Source organism: Eurytemora carolleeae, unplaced genomic scaffold (assembly GCF_000591075.1).
Source record: "Eurytemora carolleeae unplaced genomic scaffold, Eaff_2.0 scaffold955, whole genome shotgun sequence".
In the NCBI taxonomy this organism is placed as follows: Eukaryota; Metazoa; Arthropoda; class Copepoda; order Calanoida; family Temoridae; genus Eurytemora; species Eurytemora carolleeae.
In genome coordinates this window covers 81931-91494 of record NW_019396847.1, presented here as the reverse complement: position 1 = coordinate 91494, position 9564 = coordinate 81931, and the positions used below count along the sequence as shown (strand labels likewise).

The 9564-nt window shown below is 32.8% G+C and overlaps 1 protein-coding gene across 1 annotated transcript; it reads left to right on the top strand.

Annotated features, from left to right (window-relative positions):
* The first annotated feature begins 2932 nt into the window (after window positions 1–2932).
* On the top strand, window positions 2933–8545 carry LOC111709351 (cuticle collagen dpy-13-like). The gene is made up of 3 exons (XM_023482994.1): window positions 2933–3101; window positions 6922–7113; window positions 8388–8545. The coding sequence occupies exons 1-3, from the start codon at window positions 2933–2935 to the stop codon at window positions 8543–8545; spliced, it is 519 nt and encodes a 172-aa protein (XP_023338762.1).
* The last annotated feature ends 1019 nt before the right edge of the window (window positions 8546–9564 follow it).

The following is a 9564-nucleotide window of genomic DNA, read 5'->3' as shown; positions in this document are numbered from 1 at the left end:
TGGGGTAATTTAGTAATGGGGGAGGGGGGGAATAATTTAGTAATGAACTGATGCATACACACGGTTAAACAGTTAAACGTCTAGTTTGAATTCTAATTAATGTTTTAATTACGCTTAATTAGTTCTTGTTATACGCTGATGGTATTTTGGCTGAATGCCGGAAATATTAATTCCTTTTAATAAAATATTTATATTTTATGATTTATGTTAGGTTTATTTACTAAATTCAGTATTTTATGTATTTGATTCAGTTTGAAAACAAATAGTTCAACCCGTTGCTTTAAAAACAACTTATTAAACACTGCACGTTGTTGTGTTTCATGTTAATTAGACTGATCAAAATCATAAGGTATCAAGAGTTATGATGAGACATAACAAACAGAGATTACTACTTTATATAACTGGGAACCCAGTGCTGATTGGATATCCAAACTTTCTTTTTAAAATTCGACCAACTCAACTTGGAATTCGACCAACTTAACCTAGAATTCGACCAACTCAACCTAGAATTCGACCAACTCAACCTAGAATTCGACCAACTCAACCTAGAATTCGACCAACTCAACCTAGAATTCGACCAACTCAACCTAGAATTTTCCAACAAAGCTAGGAACATTTCCTTCACGTGGATTTAAAGGTTCTGTCAATATGTCAGAAAGCTGTAACTTTCGATCACAATTTGAACCATTTATACATAATTTTATAACCTTTTTTCTTAAGTACTTTTTTGTCGGTATATACGTTTTGAATGGAAAAGTATAAATAAACAGATCTGTAAGTTCAAAGATTGTTGAATCATAGACCAAAACACGTTTGATTTCAAATTAAAAATACTCTGGTTAGTTTGGGGGTGCCTTGGTTCCCCAACCAAAATATGAGGCAAATTGGTCAAGGAGCTCATCAATTATGATTTAGTCCAAACAGAGATTACAACCTTATAAATATATAGATATTGATAGATTGGAATGTTATAGAAAATTCCAAAGAAGAGTTCATCAGCGAAGTTTTCAAACCAAACTGAAATATCTTTAGTTTAATGTGAGTTAAAACTTAGATACGAAAAAATAGGGTTCATTACAAGAGATTCTTTTTCTTACATTTCCAGTTCCAGGTTGGTTTATTTAACCCTTTATTATGAAATTAACATTGATCCCTTGTCTGGCATATATTTAGCTTATTCATTTTTTGGAGGATTTTAAATAAATGATTTTGGTGTAAATCCGTTTCAAACGATTTTATTTTGATTTACTTGCGTGTGAGACGTTTGAAAGGATGCTGATAATTGAAACTTTTAAACATTTGGACTCAATTCTAATTCTCAGGGGGAACGGAATGAATGTAATTCTAAATATAGAATGAAATCTATTAAACCAAATTATCTATGTTTGAAATATTAAAGGTTTACATTACCTGGTTGATTTGAAAGTTTGACTTTACCATACACCACCCCCCCCCCTATAGAATAGAATAGAATAGAATTGATAGATAGATAAATAGATAGATAGATAGATAAATAGATAGATAGATAAAAAGATAGATAGATATATAGATAGATAGATAGATAGATAGATAGATAGATAGATAGATATATAGATAGATAGATAGATATATAGATAGATAGATAGATAGACATTTTGGTGGATAGTTAAATATAAGAATTGTTGGATGAGTAAATAAATAGGTGAAAAGATACAAGAATGGATGGATGAGTAGATGAATAAATAGATAAATATAAGAATGGAAGGATGAGTAGATAAATAGATAGCGAATGAATGGATGAGTAGATGAAAGGATGAATAGGTGAGTGGACGGATGGATGGGTGGTACCATCTGAGAAAATACTAGAGTAAAGGTGCCAGAACGAGCTTTTTTATTCGCCTAGCAAAATGTAGGTTTAGTGAGTGATTAGTTTTAATTAGTTCTTGTTCTTCGGGTTGGCTGTATCCTATACTCCGATCTAGTTTAAACCAACCACAGATAGATCTGTCCTGTCACTTTAAACTCAACAAGAATGATTGTGACTCTCGAAATAATTAGGATTTTTTCAATTACTCCTACAAAAACAAATCATGTCTTAAAATCCTAATCAGGACACAAGAAATTTCTTCCATGAAATTTTACTAAACAGAGTCAAAATTTGTCTAAGTATCTATTATTTTCTTCAATTTTTAAGAGTTGAACACGGGCCAGGAATGACCTTACTTCGAAATTAATCAATAATTCAAAATTACGGAAAACTATTTTTAAAAAACCAATGTTTATGAGAACACCCTGTATCCCCCTCCCCCTGAATCTGACTCTACCATGATTATCTAAAGGCGTATATTCTTTGCTCTAGATGTTAATCTAGTATCCAGGAATTAGAGATATGAATCTTAGAAAAACTGATGATGATGCCAGCAATCAAAACGTGGTCTTCATTGAACGTAATTTCTTCATCTATTACATGGAACAGACAGACAGAAAGAATTGAAAAGGAAAGAAAGAAAAAGATCAGATGCATATTTTGAATCTTTATATTTATGTATGTTTGTTTGTTTCCAATAAACTTGAAAACGAGGAAACCCCAGGAAAAGGTTTATGACCCACCACTTCTAAAATAAATTGACAAACAAATTGGGATTAAAATTTTATTTTAGAAAACCGCCAATAAAAACAGGAAAATGCTTTTTTCAAAATGTACTCAAAAGGCTTTTGCAGAAAGATCAATAACAAAAGGCTGACATTATTATCATCAGCTGTAAACCTAATGTTCAAGATTTAAAGAACAGTTTCTAAATGATCCTACAATAATAATCTAGATGGAAAGATAGAAAAGAATTATTAAATAAGAATCTTATTAAAGGTGATTAGAAATACAAGCAATAAAAAAATAAATATTTATAGTGTTAAAATGATAAATTCAAAAGTTGAGAGGAATGAAAAGGCGAAAATGGCTGATAGAAAACCAGAGGAAAGTAAGATGAAAATGGCTGATAGAAAACCAGAGGTAAGTAAGATGAAAATGGCTGATAGAAAACCAGAGGAAAGTAAGATGAAAATGGCTGATAGAAAACCAGAGGAAAGTAAGATGAAAATGGCTGATAGAAAACCAGAGGAAAGTAAGATGAAAAAGAATCTGTTATGAACACTGAACCTTTAACATATTTTGGTCAGCGATTATATTAATACAATGAAGACCTCGTTTCTATTTAAGTTTGGATTTCTGGGTAAAAATCAAAATTAAAATCGAAAGTAGTCTTCATTGTATTGATATATACGACGACGACTAGACATGAAATTGATAAAATTCAAGAGCATAAAAAAAACAAGGATGAATATATAAAAGATGGGTGAATATATCTAGATAAGGATGACTATGTATAAAAGAATGATGAATATATCTAGGATAAGAATGAATATTTCTGAATAAGGATGTATAAAAATATAAGATGGATGAATATATCTATTTAAGGATGATTATATCTTGAAAAGGATGAATATATCTGGATAAGGATAAATATATCTTAAAAAAATGACTATATCTGGATAATAATGACTATATCTGGATAAGGATGAATATTTCTGGATAAGATGCCTATGTCTGGATAAGGATGAATATATCTGGATAAGGATGAATATATCTGGATAAGGATAAATATATCTGGATAAGGATGACTATATCTGGATAAGGGTGAATATATCTGGATTAGGATAAATATATCTGTATAAGGATGAATATATCTGGATAAGGATGAATATATCTGGATAAGGATGAATATATCTGGATAAGAATGAATATATCTGGATAAGGATGAATATATCTGAATAAGGATGAATATATCTGAATAAAGATTTTATATATAAGATGGATGAATATATCTGGAAAAGGAGAATTATATCTGAATAAAGATTAATATATATATATATAAGATGGATGAATATATCTGGATAAAGATGAATATATCTGGATAAGGATGAATATATCTGAATAAAGATGAATATATATGAGATGGATGAATATATCTGGATAAGGAGGATTATATCTGAATAAAGATTAATATATATATATATAAGATGGATGAATACATCTGGATAAGGATGAATATATCTGGATAAGGATGAATATATCTGAATAAAGATGAATATATATGAGATGGATGAATATATCTAGATAAGGAGGATTATATCTGAATAAAGATGAATATATAAAAGATGGATGAATATATCTGGATAAGGATGATTATATCCGAATAAAGATGAATATATATATAAGATGGATGAATATATCTGGATAAGGACAGAATAAATCATATTGATCTGACCAACCTACAGGGCTGAATACTTCTAGCTGTCTGCTCAATCTTGGAGCAAAAAATATTGATTGAAAGATGATTTGTGTTCATCAGATACAGGTCTACGCTGAACTAACGTTTATTTTACTTTATCTTAAAAATCACAGAGCATATTCTTGTCAAGTTCTGGTGTTTCAATAAAACAATATTTTTTAATCTCCTATTTTAAACCTTATAACATATGCAATTATTTTGCGACAGTAGAAGCAATTTCAAGTGACCCTCAATTTGAAAAGTAAAAGTCCGATTGTAAAAAGGCATTTTTTAGACGTTTTCTAAGGAACAATGAGAAAATTTAATAAAAATAAGAACTAAATTAAGCTGGTGCAAACCAAGATAAAAATAATCTTGTTTTGTAGATTTGGCTTAGCATGAGCTCTGAACTGAATTATTTATAAATTTATTACTTGGCTCAGCTGGAGATTAAACTACATTCAATTAATAAATAACAATATTAGATTAAATATAAAACATTTACTTTCTTATTCAATCATCGATTCTTCCTCCTGCTGCCGAATCCTTCCCAGTTTGCTCAACAACGAGTTATGAATGGGAGGCCAGATAGTGACTAGTCGTATCGCTCAAAGAAGTCCTCTCACGTCCCTTCTCCGTGAAACGGAACCGAGAGAAGGCATGAAAGCGGTTGTAAGAAGTTACAGCACTGAGTGGAATATGCGATTCATCCCAGACAAGATAAAGGAATAAAGTAAATAAATAGTGAACCTGGCATGCATCTAAGCTAAAAGAAGGAATAAGAAACTCAAAAATTAAGGATTAAGTACACGCTGCAGATTCCGGTTTTTTACTTATCCTCTTAAAAATGGAACTGGAACTTATCCTGCTCTTAAGATTGCTGCGGAAGATCTTATTCAGAGTTGGGTATAAAAGGATATTTGTACTTTTCATTTGTATAATGTGGTGCAAAATAATATGAGTTCATCAATTCCACACAAGTCGGAAAGACTATAAATCAAGGAACAAGTAAACTTTTTTTCAGCAATGAAAAATTCCTCAATACGCCTCTTCCAAATTTCCAACTCCTCCAAATTATCCAAACCTCAACGTCAAAAGAATTTTAGTTGAAAACATCCAAGATATAAAGAAGATAAAAAAGTACAAAAAATGCATGCTGGCAGGCCTAGATTAGAGATTTAGCTTAGAATAAAATTGCAGAAACCTACAACCGCCTGGCCCCTTTCTACCCCTTTATTCTAATTTTAAAAAGCCTGCTCAGCTGTAATGAGTCAGGATTCCTGGTAAACACAATAAGGAAAGCAAAATATAAAACCAAGACATGCCTAGTCTGCAAAATAAAACACATAGAGCGTAGGAACAGGGTGTCCGACAAAATTCCAGAACCATAGACATATTGATGGTTATAGGGACATTCAAAAATATTCTCTTTCAAAATTTAACCAAGAACATGATGGAAAACAAAACATTGGAAAACAAGACTGTAGTGCAGAAAAATGAAGTACAACAAGAACTGTGACAGGGTGTGTGCAGACGTATGAGCACCCTGTTCAATTGCTTTGACCATCATCTATTTACACAGATTGTTAAAAACTAAAAATTTTAAAAAAATGTTATAAAGGTAAAAAATGAATTGGAGGATGTAGGCAAAATTTAATAGCAAGGTATAACATTCTATAGAATTTGAGTTTCCTTGATTTAGGAGAGGGAAACAGGAGCCTCAAATAAAAAGTGTTGAATGACTCTTTACACTTACATTCTTTTCCTTTCTCACCCTCCTCATCTAGTTACAATTGCATTATTTTCCTTTCTCCCACTCCCTAGTTACCATTATATTCTTTTTCTTTCTTCCCTTCCTCCTTTTGTTACACTTACATCCTTTTATTTCTCCCCCTTCCCATCTAGTTACACTTACATTCTTTTTTTTGTCCCCCTCTAGTTACAGTTATATTCTTTTACTTTCTTCCCCTTCCCTTTTGTTACACTTACATTTTTTTTCTTCTTTTCCACTCTCCCTCAAGTTGCCCTTCTCAAATGAATCCTAAAGAAGCGTTCCACAACACTGCATACTCAGTTAAACTACCTTAAATAGCCGGTTTGTCCCTTTAAGTCTTGATGCCCTTGTATCTTTTTTTCTATTTTCTTTCCTTTCTCCTCTAGTTACACATTTATCGCTTTCCTTCTTAGCTTCTCCTTCTCACTCCATCCAGTTGGGTTTATATTCTTTTTATTCTCTGCCTCTCCTCCCCCTTGTACCCCTTTAACCAAAGTACCCCCCCCCCTAAACAACACTGGTAGCTAAATAAATGTCAACCTTGAATTAAAAGCAAAGTAATTAGATTACCAAGATCTGTATAGAGACCACAGCTCTACCTCTGACTAGGGAAAGAGTGTCCAACACGAAATATTCCTTCCTTCTTTCATGATCTTCCACGAATATATTTGTTCCCTGATTATCCTTGAAGTTTAGATTTGTCAGGGTTCTCATTCAACTAGGTTTTTCTAATTCAAGTTCTCTCACCCCTGGGGTCTTCAGAAATAGTATCTCAATTCATAACATTTACATTTTTACAACGTTTCCAAATAAATAATCCTGGTACTTCTGAAACTCCAGGTACCCCTGGTACTTCTGGTACTCCTGGTACTCCTGGTACTCCTGGTACTTCTGGTACTCCTGGTACTCCTGGTAATCCTGGTAATCCTGGTATTCCTGGTACTCCTGGTACTCCTGGTACTCCTGGCACTATTAATACTCCTTGTACTCCTGGCACTCCTGGTACTCCCGCCCCCTCTCTGACTAAAGCAAGTAATAAGAATTGCGTGAGGGTTCAATGGGAAAACCACAGTTTGACATTCATACTAAACAATATACACACAGTAGTACATACACAATACACTTCATACTATACAATATACAATATACAATGTAGTACATTAGACAATACACTTTATACAATATACAATATACACAGTAGTACATACACAATACACTTCATACTATACAATATACATCCCACCTTTAAGTCAACTTGTAAACAAATGATGAGACTATAGAAACGATTGTACGAAATTTATACTGACTGTTTCCTTACATTAACGTTTCCCTGCAACTTTAAACTTTCATGATGCTTTACCAAATCATTGAATAAGCAATTAGGTTATTATATATAAGGCAGAATGTATAAATCAACCCGTGTCCGAATCTAATGAATTTGAGCCGCGTCTTAAATCCGCCAAAAACCGGTTTCAATTGAGCGCTGGCTTAAATATTGAAACATTGAATACAATTTTAAGTGAAACCAACTATATTTGAGCTAAGGCTTAAATTTAAGCCGCCGCCCAAATTCTTTAAATTTGGCCTCCGGGAATTGTCATATTTTAAGAGTTGCAGGTCGTCTTTACAGTTTCATCCTTTGTGGGTAACCCTTTATAATCTGAGACTGAAGTACACAGACTGTGCTCTACCCAGAATTTAGTTTTATATTTACAAGGTACTTATGGTAAATAAAAACCAGGAACAGAGAAATGGAAACCATGTAACAATCAAAATGTAACTTTAGAACCAAGTTAATCTAGAAATTGAAACTTTGGTACAGGAATTCTAGAAGTTGAAACTTTGAAAAAATGAAATTGAAACTTCCGAACAAGAAATATAGAAAATTAAACTCTGGAACAAAAATTAAACATCGGAACTGAAAATATAGAACCAAGAACCTTAGAACTGAAAGTATGGAACCAGGGACTAAAACTTTGAACCTTGGAACCAAAATTATGGATCTAGGGACATTTTAGATGAAACCAAGGAAACGGAAGCCTTGAAACTAAAAATTTGGAACAAGGAATCTTAGAACTAAAAGTATGGAAGTAGAAACCTTAAACCTTAATTTGTGGAACCATGAACTTTGGAACTGAAACTGTGGAACCAGGAACCTTGGGAACTGAAAATGTGTAACCAGGAACCTTGGAATTAAAACTATGGAATTGGAAACCTTGAAACGGAAACAATGGAATTAGGAACCTAGGAACCAACACTGTGGAACCAATAACCTTGGAATTGAAAATATGGAACTAGGAACCTAGGAATTAAAACTATGGAACCAGGAAGCTTGGAACTGAAACCATGGAAGCAGAAACTGAAACTGCGGAACCAGGAACCCAGGAATGGAAAGTATGGAACTAGAAACCTAGAAGCTGAATCCCTGGAACCAGGAACCCTGAAACTTAAATTGTGGAACTAGGAACTTAGGAACTGAAATTATGGATCCAAGAACCTTTGAACTAAAAGTATGGAACCAGAAACCTTGAAATTGAATTTATGAATCTAGGAATCTAGGAACTGAAAATATGGAAACCGGAAATTTGGAACTAAAAGTATGGAACCATGAATCTTAAGACTATAAGTATATAACTCAGAACCTTGGAACTGAAACTAGGAACATTGGAACAAAATGATGAAATTAATCAGGAACGTAGTAACGGAAACCAAGGAATCGAAAAACCTTGGAACCGAAACTTTGGAAGATGGAACCATAGAATTAAAGATATGCAAGTTGGAACCTCGAAAATGAAGTTATGGAACCGGGACCCTTGGAACTGAAACTATAGATCCAGGAACCTATTAATTGAAAAAATTGCCCTGATCTGGTCTGATCGAATTTAAACCTAGAATTATATATCATCAAGAAATATATAAACTATACTACATAGGCTCCAGGATACTATACTACTCCAGGATATGAATAATACTCCAAATATCTCCCCCCCCCCCTTCACCTCCTCTCTTTAGCATCTTATGATCCGAGGGGGGGGGGAGGGGGGATGAGGGCCCCATTAGCTGTATTTTTGTCATTTCAAGCTCATGATTAGCATCATTATACTTGGTAAGAATAAACGAAAGAATTATGATAGAAGCGGAGATCATTAAATATATTTATTCAAATCCAAGGTTTCTCACAAATAATGGAACAAGATAATTAGAATTCAGGATAAAGGGGCTGTAAACTTAATTTGAAGTGACCCTGTATGCAAAGATGACAATGCCTTGAAAGCTTTGTCTGATCAAGTATGAATTAGATATCCATGTTTTTTTTATTTAAAATATTTATTTTTATTTGCGGTTTCTCTACAAAAGTGAATTTTAGATTTCATGCTTATCAAAAGCAATGGAGAAATTATCAGAATTAAAAACTTTTCGAGTCAGGAAAACAAATACATCTTCCACTTTTTTATCATATTTAAGTTTCAAGGTTACCGTTTT

What these genes read in the sequence shown, in the direction of transcription:
- LOC111709351 (XM_023482994.1), top strand. Translation starts at nt 2,933, where the DNA reads ATGGCTGATAGAAAACCAGAGGAAAGTAAGATGAAAATGGCTGATAGA. An exon ending in TGATAGAAAACCAGAGGAAA is followed by an intron (nt 3,102 to 6,921) that starts GTAAGATGAAAA and finishes CTGAAACTCCAG; the next exon opens with GTACCCCTGGTACTTCTGGT. An exon ending in CCCCTCTCTGACTAAAGCAA is followed by an intron (nt 7,114 to 8,387) that starts GTAATAAGAATT and finishes CTAGGAACCTAG; the next exon opens with GAATTAAAACTATGGAACCA.